Source organism: Tamandua tetradactyla, chromosome 13 (assembly GCF_023851605.1).
Source record: "Tamandua tetradactyla isolate mTamTet1 chromosome 13, mTamTet1.pri, whole genome shotgun sequence".
In the NCBI taxonomy this organism is placed as follows: Eukaryota; Metazoa; Chordata; class Mammalia; order Pilosa; family Myrmecophagidae; genus Tamandua; species Tamandua tetradactyla.
Window position 1 is genome coordinate 25,320,777 of NC_135339.1, and position 19,882 is coordinate 25,340,658.

General features: G+C 55.7%; 2 protein-coding genes across 2 annotated transcripts in view; one reads left to right on the forward strand and one right to left on the reverse strand.

Moving 5' to 3' along the window:
- Positions 1-19,882, reverse strand: part of CDH23 (cadherin related 23) — a 431,052-nt gene that overhangs the window by 86,410 nt on the left and 324,760 nt on the right. The window contains exons 26-30 of the mRNA XM_077125003.1: positions 18,613-18,765; positions 16,324-16,437; positions 14,098-14,246; positions 2,477-2,537; positions 1,474-1,622 (exon numbers count right to left, since the gene is read on the reverse strand). Coding sequence (XP_076981118.1) covers positions 1,474-1,622; positions 2,477-2,537; positions 14,098-14,246; positions 16,324-16,437; positions 18,613-18,765 — 626 coding nt within the window. The remainder of the gene's footprint in view (positions 1-1,473; positions 1,623-2,476; positions 2,538-14,097; positions 14,247-16,323; positions 16,438-18,612; positions 18,766-19,882) is intronic.
- C13H10orf105 (chromosome 13 C10orf105 homolog) lies at positions 9,357-11,523 on the forward strand. The gene has a single exon (XM_077124379.1). The coding sequence runs from the start codon at positions 9,359-9,361 to the stop codon at positions 9,746-9,748; it is 390 nt and encodes a 129-aa protein (XP_076980494.1). The 5' UTR covers positions 9,357-9,358; the 3' UTR covers positions 9,749-11,523.

Here is a 19,882-nt window from a genome sequence, read left to right on the forward strand (position 1 = left end):
GTTTGGGATTAATAAAGCGCAAGGTGCAGCCCTGGGAGAGCTACACACAGGCTCCTGGGAAGGAGGTGGCGCTGGGTCTTCTCTGCCGCAGGGGTGTGAGGAGGCCACACGGAGGCCCGTGGGTAGGCACTGAAGTCCAGGGACCCAACCCCAGGCAATGCTGACGTCAGTCACTCTGTGGCCTGAAGCCCGTGCCACAAGGGGTAGGTCTGGTGTGTGTGTATTGGGCGGTGTGTGAATAAGCGAATCACGGTCCCACAGGGGTAGGAAATCTGCGTGGATCTGCCAGGGGCACAGCCAGTCACCAGGGCCCTGGAATGGTCCAAGCTACTGTAAGGTGTAAAAACCCAGGGGGTTGTACCCCTAGGCAGTCTCCGCCTGGCAGCTCTCAGCCAATGGGGCAGCTGGCAGCATCCGGGTTTCTCCCCCAGGGCCCCAGCAGGGCCCATCTCTCTGTGGGGCAAGGCTGCTGGGGCATCAGCAGAAGGGCCAAGGGCTGAGTCACCCACTCCCCGACCTGCCCCTGGGTGATAGCCAGGTAGGCTTCTGTTCATTGTTTCCAGCCTAGGGAAATAGCGGGGTGGAGATGGAGCTGATAAGAGGGGCTGATTCTGTTCCATTCAGTGCCGGGTAAAAGTCCCTGCTTGTTTGCAGCCCTGACTCTTCCAAGCTCCCTCCCACTCATGACCTCTGGGGGCTGACTCAGTTCCCACGGTGGAAGGGAAGGGTCTCTGAGCTGCTGAGCGTGCAGTGGGGGCAGGGTGGGGATTGCCTTGAGAAGTGTCTCATTCATCTCAGTCATCCCCCTGTTGCTGGGCAGGAAGCTGTGCATAAACCAGCCCGGCCAGTAAGAGTACTTGCGTGCACGTTTTTTAAAGGGCATTTGGGTCCTTAAAGATTGACTTCATTTTAGCTGCACTGGGGTGAGGCCTGAGATGAAAAGAATACATTTTATGGGCAGCTGGGAGCAGCTGGAATATTTTAGGACATTTTCAATGGAAAGAGCACTGAGCTTGGACTCAGGAGAACCACGTAAGTCTTAGTTTAATTACTAGCAACTTCTCTGTGCCTCAGTTTCCTTGTCTGTAAAATGGGGCTGGTAACACCTCCATCTCTAATATACTATATATGAGATTTCCTTGGTCCATCTTAGAGAGCTTTGGACTTAAGGGATTAGTATGGTGAGGGCACCTCTTCTGTTCTTAAGGGCAAATAGCTTGGTCTCCTCGTCCCCCTTCCACATCTGGAGAAACTGAGGCTCAGAGCCAAATGACACGTCTGAGATCCCAGGCTGGGCTGAACTTGTGGTCCTCCCTGCCCTACTCCTGGCTCCAGATGTTATCTGGTGCCTAAACCAGTGGTGGCCACCTCTGGCCTATCTGTGCCCTTGGTCAAGCTGCTGAATGAGGAATGCAAGTCTGCCAACCTGCCACCTGCCACCCCAGCCCGCCCCGGCCCCGCCCCCAGCCTCACCCTGACCGAGCTCCGCATGGGGCCCAGGTCGTGGTTGTAAGCCTCAACCACCAGCACATGGGATGAGTTCCGCTCCCGGTCCAGGGGCCGAGGCCCTCGCATCAGAAGCCCATTGCTGACATGGATCCGGAAGTTGTTGTCATGGTTACCTGGCGGAGAGAGAGATGAGGAGGATGTGTGCTGCCCAGGAGCAGGATGCTTGTGGAATGGGGGAAACGAGAGGGCCCAGAACCTCCAGAATGTTTACCTGGTCCAGAGGTCTCAGGCACTTGGCTGAAGCCCTCAATGGCAAGGAGGGTTCTGCCTTGTGCTACCCTGGCTTGGCAGCGTTTGGAGAAGACAGAAGCTCACCTTGTCTTCTTCCATGTGGGAAGCTCTGAAAGTCCCCCTAGACACGCTTCTCCACCCCCACCCCACAGGTGTGGATGGGGTGAGGCTTAAAAAAATAATTTAGAGGGACCCAAGGCGCTAAAAAAAAAGAGGAACCAGGATGAAAAAGGATGTAGTGGCCATCTTTGGGTCAGGTTGGCATCCATTCTCCATCTTGTGATAATAGCACCCTGATTGTCTTTTGGGGATCCACCTTCCTTGACTTACAGTCCATAGGGCTTGTGTAGGTATGACTTTACCCTGATTCCAGGGGCCAGCGCATTTTATTCTCTGGCCATAGTGATAGGTTCAGTGTGGATCAATGAGATTCAGTGTCTGGGGGGGTGGCTGTGCTGGCCTCCATGGCCTTTTCGCAGACCGATGACTTTGGTGACTCCTGTGGGACTTTGGGAGCATAGCAATCAAGTGCAGTGCCCTTTCGTAACATCCCACTTGGTGCAAAGAATGCAAACCTAATGGACATTTCCCTATTTCCACCTTCCGGCCCTGTCCTGTGTGTACAGAGCCAGAGCCTGCCTTAGCCTCACCGCCCAAGCCCTTGGCAGTCTGGAGAAGCTCTGGCACCCCAGGGGCAGGAGGGCCACCCTCCCCACCCTACGGCAGCCCCACTCACCATGGAGGATGCGGTACCACACACGCCCAAACTCGCCCTCGTCTGCATCCGTGGCTTTCAGCTGAGGGAGAATGGGAAACCAGGGTCACTTCTTGAATTCCACCCAGCAGGGAGAGTAGTCGGTGGAGCCTCTTTATTGCCCTCTATACCAGTCCCCACCCAGTTCTACCAAAATGCATGGTTTCCCACAGACGCTGAGGGGGTGGGGGAGGAGGGGGAGCATGTCTGTCTTTCTCATGCCCCCCAAGGGCAACTCACTGTGGATGGCTCCAAGCTGCCCTGTCCTGGGGTGGGGGTTGGGGGAGGGCGCCTGCTGGCTCTGCTCTCTAGATCTTCCTCCAGGTTCTTGGGGAGGGTGTGGGAGAAGGTAGGTGATGGGTGGCACTGTAGCTCTTTGGACCTAGGTTTGTATAGGTTGTCCGATACATCCACAATTCTCTACCACTCTTTTAGCTCTCAGGGGCCTCATCTAGAGGGGCTGGATTGCATGGCTGCTTCTTGCCAACACTTCTTTGGTCTGAAGCCATTCTGGCCACATTGGGTGCCAGCTGGGCACTGCATTCTGCAACAGTCACTTTGTGGAAGTCCAGTGCTCCACCTTCCAGTGATGACTCCACATTCAATCACACATGTGACAGTCCAGTGTCAGATGACCACTGACTTGCTTTGCTGTACCTCAGGCTCATGTATGGTCTCCCAGTGGGATTTGGGGAGACACTACCTGCACTTAGCCCTTTGCACAAGGAGTCTAGCCTTGAGGCTACTGACAGAGCCACAGCTGGCCCCAGGGTTAAGTCCTGTGCAGCCAAGTTCTACTCTTCCACTAAATACCTGAAACAAGTAGAGGATATCCCTGCAAAATGGTATGGAAAGAAGCCCAGGACTGCAGAGCTGGGGAAACTCTCACAGGACTACAACTGCTGCTCCCAACTCTTTGTGGTGAATTTCTCAGTAATGCCTTGTCCCCATACTCCTTCTTCTGGAAGGACACCTCCTTTTCCCTCCTTCTCTTACATTCACCTTGTGGTACGTGCTAGAGCTGCCAGGTTCTCCCTGACCACACAACCATGGCCAGAGGTGATTGGTCCAGGGGTGGGACCCTGGTTAAAGCTGGGCCAATCACAGCCTTCTCTGAGATTTTTGCTCTTAGACCAGAGAGAGTGAAGAGGGGAGTGTATCAACAGCATATTGCACCCCGACATCTCTATTCTCATGTTCTACCACTCCCCGCTTGCTGCCTTTGTCCTAGCCACACTGGTCTCCTGGTTATTTCTTGAACGCCAAGTGTATGCCAGCCTCGGGACATTTGCCTTCACTGTTTCTTCTGCCTGGCAAAATAGTCTTCCAGACACTTGCATGCTCACACCCTCTTTCCTTCATCGGCCCAAATGTCATATACCCAGAAGTTCTTCTCTGACTGCCCTATGAAATCTCAGCCCCACTCCAGGACCCTGACTTCCTTACCTCCTATCACCTTTGAATATACTGTATCTTTGTTGATTTCTCATCCCTCTCCTGAAATAAAGGGCTTTGTTCACTGCTGTATCCCAGGTACCTAGAACAGTGATCCTGGAACATGGAAGATGCTCAAAAATATTTGTTGAAGGAATACTTGAGTGGCTGAAGTAGCAGATCTCTAGTTAGAGGCAATGGAGCTGGCATTGAGCAATCAAAGATGAAAGACACGTAAGACAGGGCACTGGAGTATTTGGGCACCTGATCCCAGTTATTCTGAAAGCTCTGTACCTCCATCTTCCCCCTGCTTGAAATTTCCTTAGATACTATGCGGTATTCCAGTGTTGCTCTAGTACAATTTCCATTTTGCCCAGGTTCATTTGAACTGCATTATTCTTTCTTGCCACCAGAAACCCTAGTGCAGGTTTTCCCGTCTATCCACTGGACAAAGTCAGTCAAGTCTACCATGTGCACAGTGCTGGGCTGGGCACCATAGGGAGCCAGAGCAGATAAAGACGGTTCCTGCTTGCAAAGATCAAGAAAGCAGAGGCCATCAAGATTGGATTGGCCAAAGGTTTCCAGAGGAGAAACCTTCCAAACCCAGGGTAGGACCTGGATTAGAGGAAAGGGTTGGGAAAAAATATTCCAGCTGGGGACAGTGTGAGCAAACAGAGATGCTGCTGAGGGGGGCTGAGTGAGTGACCAGGACCCTATTCTGTCTGGAGTGAAGGGCTCATACTGGGATAGAGCAGATGGATGGGGTGGGGCCAGTAGAAAAGGCCTCAATAAGAAGCAAAGGCCTTTTCCCTTTGGGGAAGAGGGAGCCTCTGGGAATACAGAGCATGGCAATGACAAGGTGGAGGCTGGAATCAATGGTCCTGGAAGCAGGTGTTGGCCTGGTTGATTCTATGGGTATCCAGAGACTTTGGAAAGTGGTGTCCAAGGATTTTGAGAAGCATGAGGGTGGGGAGGAGGGCAAGTATGGTGGAGTGAAAGGAACAAGGGGCCTGGGTCAGACAGACCCAAGTTTCAATTCTGGCTTTGTCACTTACTATGTGACCATGGATAAGTAATTTAACCTCCTGGAGCAATAGTTTCTTCATCTAAAGAATGGGAACAGTGATAACCAACCCTTCAGCGTTGATGGGAAGATTAGAAATTATCTCTGCAAAGCATCTTTTCTGGTGCTGGTACAGGGATAGGTGTAACTGAATTATATCACCTTCTCCTGGAAGAGCCTCAATTTCTACTAAAGCTGGGATGGCTGGTTTTCCTTGGTGGGGCTCCCTACTCCAAGAAGTCTTATGAATTCAACTAGAAGAGCTAGAATGTGGAGGGGACTAGTGGGAGAGAAGTAGTCCTGATTTGGAAGTGATCAGGAAAGGGGAGAAGGCAGAGCTGTCAAGAGGATGTCCTTGGGTGTCTCTACCCATGGCGGGATTTCCTTGAGGTTTCCCTCCCTGGAAGGTTTGCCTCCTGGTGCCAGGTCCTCCCAGAAGCCTGCCTTCCTCCCCTAGCCTTCTTGGCCCCTTCCCCGCCATAGGAGATGGGATCTCAGAGGGCATGCTTGTGGAAAGAGGGCCTGGGTTATGGGATCTCCTGGGGAAATTTCTGTTACATCATGTGCTGGTCAGGGTTTGTAGCGGCAGGAGGTCGCTGTTGCTCCATCCCTCGCCATCAGCTGAAAAGTGAGATGTCCCTTGGGTCATGGGGAGTATGTCAGTTGCCCCTGGGGGCGCCTCATCTGCACTGTACATGTCAGCTCCTGCAGGGCTTTTCTCCTCCAGCTTTGACAGTCAATGGGATGGGACGGTCTCATCCACTTTGCCGTAGAGAGTGTAGATTTTGAGGTTGAAGGCTCAGGGCAGGGGGGCATTGCTAGATGCTTTAAACTAGGACTCAAAAAAAAAAAAATACGGTGGGTTCCAGGCTCACAACTGCCCCTGCGTTTGTTTCTGGGAGACTGGGGGTCTCTGGTGGGACGCTACATGAGACCCAAGCGCCTAAGCAGGCAGCTGGTTGCCAGGGAAGCTCTGGTTTCCGGGAAGAAAGGAGGCTGGGGGAGGGGAAAGTGTGTGTGTGTGCGGGGGGGGGGGGGGGGGGGGGGGCAGCGCCTGGAGGGTCTCTGTTGGTCCATCCAAACAGCAAGCGACACTGCTGAGACTGCCCCTCCAGCCTGAGCTTTCCGCCCTTCGATCTCACTGACTTTTGAAAACGCCCCTCACTCCTCATTTCTTCAGCCAGACACCTCCGAAGAGAAGGTGCTTTTTTTGGAAGCTGAGAAAGGAGCTTGGAAGGAGAAGAGCCCAGGAACGCTGCAGGAGGGACCTCAGGGGCGGCCTCTCTGCCTGCTCCCTCTCGCTGCTCCCCGGTAACCTGGAGCTGGCAGGCACTGAATAGCGACCCGCCGGCCGCCACCGACTGTACCATTCAGACTTCCAGCGGGGGAAGGTGAGAGCCAGGGGGCCCGAGAGGCAGCAACCCCCTCCCCCTCCAGCCCCAGAGCCTCCTGCCCCTCCGGAGGGCTCCAAGGAGACGGCCGCGGGAGGCTGTGGGAAGGCTGGCGTGCCCAGACTTCTCTGGACAGCTCCCCTCCCTCTTTGCAGCCCAGTTGTCATCTCTACCCTCTTGGCTGTCCCCTCCTCCAGGGTAGAACCCAAACTGTTCCAGACAAAGCCAGGTCCAGCTGGAGAGTGAGGGGAGAAGGCCCACTCTGCCGAGCCTTGCTGACCGTGAGGCGAGGGCACAGCGGATCCCAGGGTGGGTTGGGGTCGAGGTGAGGCCTGGCACCCCTAGGGCTTCCCTGGGACAGCTGAGAAGAACTGTCCCCGGGTCCTTGATGGCTGAGGGCTGGTTCTGATCTGCGATCAGTGCTCGGAAGACTGCAGGAGAAGCTTGGTGAGGAAAGTGGGGGGCCCGACCCTTGAGGGGTGCTCTGGGGTGGGTGTGAGGGTGTGCACAGGCCTGGGGAGTCCCTCTGGTTTTGTAGAGAGTGGAAGCAAGGCCCAGCAAGAGGGCAGTGACAAGCCCTGAGGTCAGTCCCATCTGCTCCCAGCAGGACCTGCCCAGTGGAGCTCTGAGGGAAGAAAGAAGGTTCTAAACTGAGCTTGCAGAGACCTGTCCAGGGCAGGGCCTGTCCACTGTTCTCTGGGCTCTAGTCAGATGGGAGAGAGCTTCCACTACTCTCAAGACGTTTCTAGCCTTGTTCTGGAGAAGGTCTCCTTTCCCCAGAATCTGCTGACCTTGCTGGCTGTCCAGATGCCCATTTCAGCCTCATTCACCTTTTCATTATAGCAGATCCCAAACGGTTGATGGCTGGGCCTGCTTTGCTAGTCTCATGGGGGTCTCCAGATTCCTTTGACGGTCTTGAAATAACATTAGATGCAGGATTGAAACGTCTGTCCAGATGCCCATTTCAGACAGCCCTTTTCTTACTCCCAGCCAAGCACTGCCCTGGGATAGGAGAGACGAAGGCTAGCATTCTCCCGGTGGGCATACCTTGACCGTCCTCTCTGCTTAGACTCAAGGAAGAGTGGGCTCACATCTGGTTACCCAACAGAGAACTCTCTAGGCCAGATGCCTGAAAGGCGGAGGCCCCGGGCAGCTAGACGGGCATCAAAGTTTCCAGTCAGAGCTGGGAGGGATGATTTTCTGTCTGGGATGGTGGGAGGGGTGCTGGTAGGGGCTGGATGGGAGGTGGGGCGGGTGCTCTGGACACCCTCAGTTTGCTAACCCTGGGAGGCTGCAGGCAGGAAGGAGGCCGGGCGAGGAAGCGAGGCGTTAGATCCTGCAGTGGCTGGTGAGTGCCTTTGGTTGGGGACAAGGGCTGAAGGAAGTTGGGGTGCTGAGTGGACACTCCCCACTACCTGATGACACGGGTTCCCTCTGGCTCTCCACGCAGAGCCTCGGCCTGACGTGGGGCTTCCCGCTGCACGTAGGTGCTGGAAACTTGACTGTGAGTCAGACTAAGCTGCAAGTTGGGAAGGAGGGAATCAAATGATGAATTCTTTGGTAGACCCGTTTTGGGATTTCCTGTTTTCTGTATGTAAAAATAAAAAACTGCAAATGCTAGCCCACCACTGGCCTGTTGATGTGTTTTGTTTGGCTGGTATAGTGCTTTAAATACTTCTAGGTTCATTTCGAATTTTTTGAAATCAATTTGGCCTCTGTAGTGCCTTTTATCTTCTTTTATTTCTTGCCTTGAGCAAATCTGAATTAGTTGCCAACACTTAAAGATTAGGAGCATTTGCCTTGAGATCTAGATATCTGGCTTCTCTGGACAAAGTGGGAGAGCTGACCAATGGCCCCCTCAGCCTGAGCCGAGGCCCCCCACTCTTCACGCAGAGGCCACACCACCTGCCTGGTCTCTTCAGCCCTGCTGTATCTATTAGTCAGGTCTCGTGAGCATTTGCATTTGCAGCCCCAGATTTATTTGATCAAAAAATCAGCCTGATTTTCCATCTATAGGGACCATCTTCGTGTTCCTTCAAACAGGATGATCTTAAATGATAACAAAAGGCCCCAGCCTTTGGGGGATCAGAGCCCTTCCTTGCCAACTCGGTTTCTCTTTGTGGGGTCCTTGCCCACATGCTCCCCTTGGACAGCTCAGCGGGCTCAGAGAGAGGGCTGGGGACCAGAGGAATGAAATGACCATGGGGCCAAGAATCAGGACACTGGAGCCTGGCGTTTGCTTGGCCACTGGCTCACAGCATGGCTTTGGGCACATTTGGACCTCAGTTTGCTCATCTATCATGGGAGTAGAATGGATTGCATCTGGGCCACTGGATGCCCTCTGGGGCTGGGCAGGTGGCATAAGGTGTGAAGAGGGCGGTGAACTAGGGGTCAGGGTCCTGTGTCAGCTCCAGCTGCTGAGTGCCAGGCAAAATACCCAGGGTCGCCTCAGGGCAGAAATTGTAGACATTTCAAGGGAAGCCAGGCATCTAGATGTTTACGTGAAATTTCTTGATTTCGTTTTTCAAAACATTCACAATTAATTTAAATGCATAACAACATTGCAAGGGCCTAACAAACACATCCGTGGGCCTCAGGTTGCAGCCTCGATGTTAGAAAATTGCTAAGGCCCCTGCCAGGTGCAGCATCTATATTCCACGACTTGCTCCTGGTCACAGAGCAAGCTATTGATGGAGTCCAAGTTCTCAGACCTAGGACTCTATTGTAATTCATGAGAATTGATTAAAAGTGCAGGAAGGCATCACCCTTCCATTTCTTTCGTGGAGCTCCACTCAGCTCCATCACTTACCAGCTGTGTGACCTCAGACTTGCCCTACCTCTCTGTCCTACCCTGTAACATGGCCACGAGGCTGTCATCAGCTTAAAAAGTGCCCTGCTCCCATGCACGCTCCTGCAGTCTCTCCTCCTCCCCCTGCCCTACCTCTAAGTTTCTGTCCCATTCCCATTGCAGGAGCCATGAGCACAGAGCGCCCGAACCTCAGCAGCTCCACGGACCCCAGTCTCCTCGCCTATCTCACAGCTCCCGTCACTCCGGAGACCCGGGCAGGCGCAGGTGATCTCCTCCCTGTGCTCATCACCCTGGCCTGCATCTTCCTCCTGCTGGCCACCTGTCTGCTCTTCGTGAGCCTCTGCAAGCCTGCTGCGCTGGGCCCGAGCCGCCGCGAGTGCATGCCTCACCACCCCGGGAGCCCCAGCGAGCCCCAGCTCCGCCTCTGGAAGCGCCTGGGCTCGCTGCGCCGCTCCCTGCACAGCTTCCGGCGCAGTCGGCCCGCTGCCCCACGGCGCCCCCTGCAGGGTGGCGATAACCACAACAACTGCGGCTGCATGGAATCCACAAAGATGTGATGGGTGCAGCTGTTCCTGCCTCGGACCAGGCCTGGCATCTCAGGGGAGCAGCTCAGGCAACCTGGGCCACACGCTCACTCTGTGTACTGCCAGGGCCTTTTCCAGAGATGGCCTTTGAAAAAGTATCTTCCTCTCTGCAGATTCCCTAGCTTCTTCCTGCTTAAAGGCCCCTGGACCAAGAGTTGAGCTCCTGGAGCCATCTGAACACCTGGCCCAAGGCTGCAAGGGTATAACCTGGGCCTCCCCAGGACCTCTTTCTGGCCACTGGGCACCAACTGCCTGCTGGAGGCGGCTCCCTGCTTCCCAACAGAAGTCTTCCCGGCCCTAGTGCCAGAGCCCAGCTCTGCTCCCAGTGTGAGTTGCCGAAAGGTCCAAGGTTCCCTCCAGCCAAGTGAAATAGGTCGTGCTGGAGGCAAGGTACTCTCCTGCCCCTTGTGCCAAACTCAGTGCTCAAGGTAAAGGGAACTCAGTAACTCTGCTCTTTGGATTTCCTGGTCCCTGCCAGCATCTGCCTGGTATTCCATGGAAACTCCAGGCACCCTCACGGTGGACCTTGCAACTCCAATGTGAGAGGGGTTCTCTCTTCCACGCAGCCCTGCTTTAGAAAGGCCTGGGAAGATCACGGCCTTAGAGTCCTTGGGTTGCCCGCCTAACCACACACACAGTTTGAGCCTGACTCCCTGGAGAGATGCATGCTCCCTTTGGGTTCAGAGGCAGAGACGGCTGTGGAAGTGGGGAACCACAGGGCTGGATCTTTACACGGGGACTTGCTCCAGCCTTTCTCTGGGGAGGAGGGTTCACAGCCCCACAGCCAGCGGCCTGCCGGCACGTGCATGGCCAAGGGGCCTGGGCTAGCTCTGCTGCAGTTGAGTGAGGCTAGCAGTGGCATGGCCCCCAGCTACCACGGGGTCCTCCCCGGACACTCTGAATGGATGGGACAGACCCTTTGGGCTTGCCTTGAATGTCCTGTACAAACTGAGGATGTTGGCTTCGCTCTGAGTTTCTGCAGGGCCCAGACCGAGTGACAGACAGCCTCTCCCTGGTGACCCAGCTAGTACCATCCCCACACACTCATCTGTCCTGGCTCTCTCCTCTGGACACTCTCTAGCTGGCCTGTGTCCAATTCAGCTGGAGCCTGGATTTCACCAAGTGTGTGTGGGGGTGTCTCACCCACACTCTGCTCAGAGCAGGGGTCTCCTTGCAACAGGGGCCAACCCTCCATCTTCAGGTGAAGGGGGGAAGAAGATTTCTCTCTGGTCATGCCGCCCCTCCCCACCTCCCTTCCCCTCCCTGCCCTAATCTCTTGGGGATGAAGCCCCAAATCTTCATCAAAATCCTCGAGGCCCTGCACGGTCTGAGCCTGCCCCACCTTCTCCTTGGCCTTATCTCTCAGTCACTGTGTTTCTCCATGGGTCCCCTTCTTTCCTGGCCCAGGCCCTTTACTTGCCCTACTCACTGTATCCAAGAGCATTCTTGTTCTTTCCTCTTTAAAAGGATATCTCATCTTTCAGGGCCCTCCTTCAGGAAGTCTTCCTGGACCCCAAGACTATGTCAGGCCCCCAAAAACTGCAGGCCTGCTGTGCCTCCCTGGCGGAACTTGCAGCTTTCTCACACTTGGCACCCTTGTAATTAATTTCTTGTTCAGTGCTGGTAAGCTTCATGGGGGAAGAATCCTGGGTTTGCTTGTGCTCACCACCTTATCCCCAGTGCCTGGCCTCTAGTAAGCACTCCAAAGTGTTGGTTAAATAAAGGAATAAATGAAAAACTGAAAGGAAGCCTCTCAGCCTGAAGGGCACAGCAGTCCCTTGGGAGATGAGTGGGCTTCTCTCACAGAGGGCATTTCTGGAAGCCTCCTGTCCCTGGCTCCTGGCTGGGGCCATGCTGGAGATGCCTGGGCGCCAAGGGGAGGGGCAAGCGGGAGACGTTCAACATCATCTGTTGAGCTGCCCGTGGCAGGGTCAATTGCAAAGCAGTCTGAAGCTGGGCTAACAGGCTCCTTTCAGAGGCTAAGGGGGGCACGTGTCAGAGCGGCAGGGGGCTGGGAGCTTCCAGCAACCGGAGATGCTCACTGGGCACCAAGGCCAACACGCCAGAGCCGCCCCATGCCTCTCCCAGGAAGGAGAGTGGGACCTTCCTGCCAGGAAGGCTGTGGGACCGTGGGCTTGGACCATGAGGCACTGCATGTGGCTTTGGTGATGTCTTCACCGAGCAGCTACCTGGCAGGGGGCAGGTCCTAACCCACGATGGGCTCTTCTGAATCCAAGATTCTAGACCTCGCCTCCCTTACTAGGACTAAACACTTTGGTTGGATCCCAAATTTGGAGGCTGGTCAGAGTGGGGTCTGCGCTGCCCATTTCCTATCCCAGAGAGTCAGCTGGGTGGGGCCAACTCTGGCCCACCCCCCGCCTGCTATGACCTATAGTGCAGGAACCAGGTCTTCTCAAAGAGCAAGTGCTGGCTTTGCTGCTCCCCAGCTCCGACATCCTCACTAGCTCCCTACTACTCACTGGGCAAAGGCACAGCACCTTAGCTCCATGTGGAGCATCCTCGGGCAGCTGGCTCCAGTAGGTCTTTCTAGTTTCTTCTCCCATCTTGACTCAAGACTCCAGGCAAACTGGACTACCCAGTCTCCCTGGTTGCCCTCCAGCTGCAAGCCACCGCCTGCCTGGAACCACTCACACTTTCTTGCACCTCTCCAAGGGAAGACAGGGTCACTCTGCTCTTGGCAGCAGGGGTCTGGTCTATGTCTTCTTCCTACAAGCCTGGGAGCTCGCAGAGTGAGCTGTTGTCCAACCCCTCCCTTTGCACCCCCTGCTGCGGACACAGAACATGAGACCTCTGTTGACCCAGTGAGGGATGACTCAGCCTGAGGGTGCCCACTTCCAAAGCTCACGGCAGAAGAGGTGCTCGAGGGAGCCCGCAAAATGCAGAGCCCTCTCTGCCGCTTGTGTGGCTCTAGAGTGGTGAGTCCTCTTTAAGCAGGCCCTGTTGGAGAGGCCCCCTGTGACTTCCTTCCACGTCAACCTGACACCACACAGTGGGTCCAGCTTTGCAAGAATCTTACTTACAGGGCCTTGGGGAAGTTATCAGTTCCTGAATTCCTCCCCCTGGGAAATAGGGAGAATCATCCTGGCCCTATATTACTCACAGGCTCTGGGACTTCAGTTTGAATAGTGCTGTGTAAATAGAAACCAAGTTTTTCTGGTGTTTAGAAAGTGGGGCAGGCCTCCTCCCAAAGGGCTCTTACCCCCCCTTCCTGCTTGTTAACCTCTTCCTCATTCGCTTCCCCCGGGGCCTCACTAAGACACACAGGCTGAGCTCTGTCTGCGGTGGGTCACCCACCCAGGTCCCTGACTGGCAGGCCTTGCTGGGCACTTGGCTCTGAGGTCTGAAGGAGAAGGAAAACCAGGGATGGGGCGAGGAGACTCTCGAGGGTCCAGCTGCACCCCCCAGGTTGGCAGGGCTGCTGGCCCCGCAGGTGAGCAGGTGTGGCAGGTACTAGGTCAGGGGAGAGGTGGGGCCTCAAAGCTTTGAGCTAGGGTCTCCCCAAGTCCCCAGGGGAGTTCAAACACATCTGACTGGGGCCCAGAGGGACACAACCTCCTCCTTCCTTCTTTGGGACACCAGCTGCCAGACTTGCAAATCCCCGTGGCCCTTTGGATTTTTCCCACTTCTGGAAGTCAGTGCCCTGCTCCCAGCCCTTTTCCTGACTCCGCTCCCTGCCCCGGGCCCCTGGGGACTGCTGGGCACACTCCCCTAGTCTCCCATTCTAGGCTCATCCCAAGCCTGGGGAAGCCAGACCTGCTGTGTTTGGAAGCCCCGTAGCTGGGTGAGCGGAGTGATTCATGCCCAGCCCACAGGGGCAGGGGAGTGAGGGCACCAGCCTGTGTTTTCAGGTCCTTCCCTTTCACCCTTTGCTCAGGGCATTGGTTCCTACTCCCAGGGCAAAGGAGCTCTGTTTTCTTGGGTCTGTTTATGTCCCCAGAGGGGAGCTCCAGCCAAGAGCCTATGAGAGTGGCTCTGCTCTGGGCCGAGGGGCCCTGGCTCTCCTCAGCTCCTTTCCGGGGAAAATGCCGGGGCTGTCTCCTCCCTGCTTGGAAAGGCCCTTCAGGTTGGGGGCATTGGAGGGAGGAGGGAGGAGGAGAGGGCTGCGGGGAGGGAGGCGGGGCAGGCCCAGGCCAGGGGCCTACGCTGGGCTACCCAACCCGGGGGCACACACCCCACTCCAGGAGGGAGGTGGGGCCTGGGTCCCGTGTCCTGCTATAGTGGCAACTCCGAGATGCCCCTGCGCATGAGCGCCCAGAGCCGAGCGTGGCCCCCGCCAGCCCCAGGGGCCACGAGCCACCTGCCTGCACGATGCTGTGGCCCTCGGGGATGTCCTCAGGGACGCTGGCCTCGTAGCTGCTCTGGAGAAAGATGGGCCGGTTGTCGTTCACATCCAGGACGGTGACAAACACGGTGGCCGTGCCCGTGCGCCGCTTGCCTACTGGGCCGTTGTCTGCGGGAGATGGAGGAGGAAGGGTTGTGATGGCTGCCCGACCTGCAGCATGTCCAGGACCACCACCCAGGGACGTTCTGTTCCTAAACCCACTGGAACTGCTGTAGGAGATGGCTCTTTTCCTTTTTAGATTAGGGATAACAATAATAATATCTAATATTTAGATAACACTATGTTCCATATACTACTATAACTCATTCAGTCTTGATGACAACTGTGTGAGGTCAGTACCATTATTATTCCCATTTTACAGATGGGGAAACTGAGGCCCAAGATGACAAAGCCAAGTGTTGTCAGGGCCTGGGTGGGTAAGGCACACTGGTAGAACACCTAGGTGTGTCCCACTCAAGGGCAGCTAGCCTCTGCTCAACTCCACGGTGACCAGGAGAATGTGGGCCCAGGAATGCCAGATATTCTGATTTCTCAAGAGAAATGTGACATCTGAACTTTTAAATAAAATCTCCTGATTTTCAAATGTTCTCAACTAATTGTCATTGCTTAAAAAAACACATTGGATCGGGCAAACATATCTGCAAGACAGATTTGGTCTGTGGGTCCTCTGCATTTGGAAATACAGACCCTGCTTATATTCTAAGCCTGATATCCAGGGACTCTGTCCCTGGAGACCTCACAGCACCCTCCCAGGGCTGGGGAAGTGGTGAGGACGGAACCCTGGGCTCAGCCCCGGGGGAAGCTGGTGGGCATCCTGCCTGGTGGAAGCAGCTTGTGCCCAGCCTGCACCTGAAATCTGTTGAGACTTAGTTTTATGCCCCAGCATACATTCCATATGCCTTAAAAAAACTTGCATTGTTCAGCCTAATTAACTGCACCCATCTCCAGGCAAAGGCAGGCAGCCCAGGAGGGAATAAGGGGGACCAGGCTGTCTGGAGACCAGGGGTGGTTTATCTCTCTTCTCTTTATCTCTAGTTCATTTAGCCACATGTTGGGGAGCATTCACCTGTCCTGGGCTAGAGCTTCTCATCCTCACCAGGGTCAGCCTCCTACCCCCCCAGAGGGGGACACTGTGCACTGCAGGGGTCCCATAGAAGCCCAGAGCCTGAGATCTCTCCTGCTGGCCAATGCCTGAAGCAAATGCTGGACTCTGAGGGGGTTGGTGGGTCTCCAGAGGGTTGTGTGGCCAACCCAGGATGGGAGGAGACCAGGGTTGAGTTCAGATGCCTCTGGGACCTGAGTGGGCCGAGCCGAACCACTGCACAGAGTGAGGCGCAGGGAGCCCATTCCCTGCTCATCCAAGGGAAGCTTCTGCAGAGCTCACAGCAGACACTGAGCTGGGTGCTCCCGGGTGGACCCACGGTGCCTGGGGGCCATCGGCCTCATTGCACCCTTCTTCCCCCTTGTAGTCCTAAGGGACTACGGCCTCAGGGATGGGCAGGTCACTTAGAACTAAGTGACCAGCACACTTTGGTCCCCTGGCCACTGTGAAGGGCTCAAGGACAGGCACCGGGACAGACTGGCACTAATCGGAACTAATCTGAGGCCTTCAGCTGGGAGACTAGGAAAGACACAAGTGCTGTCTTCCCTGCCACTGCCCTTGAACCTGAGAGGATGCAAGGCTGGGGCTGCAGCAGCAATGACACAGAGAATAAAGCCAGCACACAGGAGGCAGAGCCAGCTGTGTGTCGGGGGACTGGGGGGGACACTGAGCCTTAACGACATCACCTGAGCCCTATATCCAGTGGTACCTGAGGCTAGATCTCCAGGGCAACTGGTTTGTTTGCTAATATTGCTGAAGACTATTTATTTTTGGATTTGTCACCGAAACAGTCCTAAACAATCCAAAGTTACATTCAGATGTTGCTTCCTCCGGGAAGCCTTCTGTGGTTGTCCACATATTGGTCTCCCACCTGGGCTCCTGTGTCGCTCCCACCATACCCGCTTAATGTCTTGCATATAGTTCCTAGTGCCCAGCCTCATACCCAGAAAGGACTCAGTAACACGTGTAGAGTCTCTAGTCCCCCTTTCCCCACCAGAGTTCAGCTTTTGGCTTAAGGGCACTCCCTGTGAACTCTGCCCTCAATAACCACGTCCGCGGTGTGCGGGGTGGGCAGGGGTGTACCGATGGCCTCCAGGATGAGTCTGTATGCGGCTGTGGTCTCCCGGTCCAGGCTCACCACCGTTCTCACCACGGCATCCCGGTAGCCCACGCTGAACTTCCCATCCACGTTTCCAGCTGAGGGCAAAAGAGAACGAAGTTGCGGGTCAGGAAACAGAGTTCCTGGACAGGGAAAGGGAGGAGGCTCCTCAACCCAGCTCTGGGCTGGGGGGTGCCAGGGGTGGTCCCGGAACGGAAGATTATGTGGCCAGCTCCACCCCGACAGCAGAGTTCTGGAGGGGCTCTGATGCGAGCTTAGGTCAGGATGCCGAAGGCCTGAAATCACAGCTGTCTGACCTTCACTGGGCGCCTGCTACGTGCCCGGCAGCTCACGCAGGCCATTTCATTTAATCTCTGTGACAGTCTCTGAGCTCCGCATGCTTGCTTCTCTGCTCACATGGGAAACGGGCCTTGGTGAGGTTACGTGTGCTGCCTTAGGCAACAGCTGCCCAAGTGAAAAAGCCTGAGTTCTTCTCTGCGCTGCTGTCTGCCTGTCGCGTGGAGGTGTCTGGGACGTTAACCTGGGCTGGGACTTTTATAAGTGGCTCAGGAGTCTGGGGTGGCCAAGCATTCTCAAGACCCTCATCTTGGGCATTGGGCACAGGAGAGGGGCTGAGGCCCACAGCATTCTCAGTGGGGACTGACGGGGGCTCCCCAGAGTCAACAGTAGGGGGAGGTGGGCAGGAGATAGGTGTTACTGAGTCGTCCCAAGTTGCAGGACAGGTGAGAACTGTGAAGGTGTCCTCCGCGAGGCAGACTGAAGCCAGGAAAGGACTCCATGAGAACAGGGTGCAAGACCCCTCCCCTGCCATTGGCCTTCTGGTCAGCAGAGGGCGCACTGCACTAGGTTTGGGGTAAGCTTGACCGGGGACTGTACAGCTTCTTGCAGAATGCAGGCTCAAAACCTGAGACTCCCGGGGCTGGGAGGAGTCTCGATAGGTCAGCAAGAACCTCCCACTTCAGGGTGCTGGGAGGTCGTCCTGGGGGCTGCCTTGTCCTTAATCGGTTTGCTGCTGGGGAAAGCCCCTTGTTCCCCAGACTCCCAGTATATGCTCCCCAGTGTCCAAAGCACCATCTGCAAAAGACACTATCTGCTCCAAAGGTGGGCAGGGAAGGACCTAATGTGTAAATAGTGCTGGCGGCTAAACTAAGTGGCTTGTTGTCATTTGTGGTAGTCCAGAGTATTTGCCATGGGTGGGGTCTTTAATAACTGAGCTTTTCCTGGGGGAAGTTTTGAGGGCTAGATTGATCTGAGGATACAGAGTTCCTTTAGGGAAGGGAGGGAGGGGAAAAGGACCTGGAAAGGAGCAGCTGAGGGCTGAGTCACCGTTGTTGCAGCAAGTGGGGAAGGGCTATAAGCCTGGGATTCCTTGCTCTGGGGGAGGCATTAGAGAGGCCAGTGTGTGCACTGCACAGGGGCACATGCTCACGTATGCAGAGACAACAAGTGTGCAGTGTGGCTGCGGGCAGGTCATGGACATAGAGACATCTGAGCAAGTGAAATGACCGAGGGAGATCTCAGGCATGTGGGAGGGACTTCTCCCACCTCCATGTCTCCCAGGACTTCTCAGTTCGAGGACTGAAGCATACTGAGGAACAGTTCTTATCTAGGAATGACAGACACATGGCTTGCTTGCTACCACCTATCAATCCTACGGTCAGGGCAGACACTGCTAATCGATTGCAGCTGGCCTTCAGGTCCTAGCCTCATGATCTTTCTCCACAGCTCTCCAGGTAGTAGCTACTTGGCATTGTTTAGCTAAACCACACCTCACTAGAACGGTTTAGAAAGGTTTAAACCGTCTGCCTCTAAACAGATGGGAAGCCTCCTCACAAGTAATGGTCACCAGGGAAGGACAAGGTCCCTTCCTCCCCTCACTGCTTTTGTCACCCTGAATTGGGATGGGGTGGAGGGCAGGGCTCAAATGCACCTGGCTCCTCTCCAGGAGTCACTGGCTCCTCCTCCCTCCAGGCTGCATGATCCTCAATAAGACTTCCCTCTCCCCTGGCCCATGGCAGGCTCAGGAGGCTGCAGGGATGGCCAGGGAGTCTGGTCAGAGACCCACCTGCAAAGCTCTTGGGAAAAGCCAAGAGCAAACCCTAAGGGAGGCACCAGCAGGAGCGAAAGCCCTGTGGGAGGGCATTAGACCTCTTTTCCCAAGCTCACCTGGCCCTACCCAAGTCTGGGTCCCCATCTGCAAGGGGGTGAAGGCAGGGGCTGCAGGAAGCCTGGGCTGGGGGCCAGGGCAGCACCTGTGATGAAGTAGCTGAGCTCAGCGTTGAGGCCCACGTCGTTGTCGGTGCAGTTGAGCCAGACCACCCGGAAGTCCCGCGGCACATCCTCGGACACGGAGACGTTGTACACAGCCGGGAAGAAGGTGGGCGTCTCGTCGTTCACATCCAGCACTGCAGGGGGCACGGTGGGCACTCAGGGCGACAGCTGGCTTCTGGTTTCGATAACATGACTCAAAAGGCAGGGGCTCGAGTGAAAGGCCAAGTAGGACACTAACCTCCAAGAGAGGCGACATTCGTGCCAACACCTCCCCCCGCATGCCTGCAGAGCCGGGACAGAGCTGGCTGCAGCCCCACACCCTTCGACTGTCCCCGTTCCCTTGCTGCCTTGTTGCAGCTCGTGATGTCAAAGGGAGGGGAGAGAACCCCAGGGCCTCTGTCCAGTAGGTGCCTGACAACACCAACGATGACAGCAAGATAATAATGATGGCCACTGAGCCCACGTGAAGCCTCTGCCGTCTGCTCCCACCAGAGACCACGCACACTCCATGCAGGCCTTCCCAGGCCCTCTGCAGACGAGCAGACAGACACTCAGGGCAGCTGGGTGACTTGTTTTACAAAGCTAAGGAGTGGCAGGGCCAGGGTCTTGGAGAAATCTGCCCCAGTTTGTGTTGGGGTCCCAAGAGAGGGAGCTGGCTTTAAGGAATTTCCTCCCCAAAACGTCTCATTTCCTTCAAGTTTTTTTTCCCCCAGCTCTGCATACCAGGCCTTATAATGAAATGACCCCACCCCACTTTGGCTACTCTAGGTGCTACTCTCAGGAGAAATGATGGGTCCTTCGAGGAAGCGGCCCTCGGGGGCTCCTCTCTGCAAGGAGCGGAATCTTCCCTGTCAATCAAGTGAGTCATCAAACTGGCGGGAGGAGCCCAGAAGGGCCAGGGACCAGCAGGAGGACGAGGGCTTGGCTCCCTAGTCCTCGCCACCCCGGGTCCCCATTCAAGGAGGGAGAGTTTCGTGCCTGTGCCGAGGCAGCCGTGCCACACCCCAACCCATGGAGGGGGGAAGGAGCCAGGCTGGGACAGGCCTGCCCCCGAGAACAGGCTGCATCTTGCCTGTTACGCTCTGTGATTATTTCCCCGGGGTCACCCCTGGCCCTTCAGCAACAGCTCACATCATGTTCCAGGCTCATCTGGAGAATTAAAGGCACAACCAGAATGGACGAGGAATGGGGTGTCCCCAGACCAGAGGGTGGAGGCAGCAGGAAGGCGTGGGAGGAGCCCCAAGGGGACAT

What these genes read in the sequence shown, in the direction of transcription:
- C13H10orf105 (XM_077124379.1), top strand. Translation starts at nt 9,359, where the DNA reads ATGAGCACAGAGCGCCCGAACCTCAGCAGCTCCACGGACCCCAGTCTC.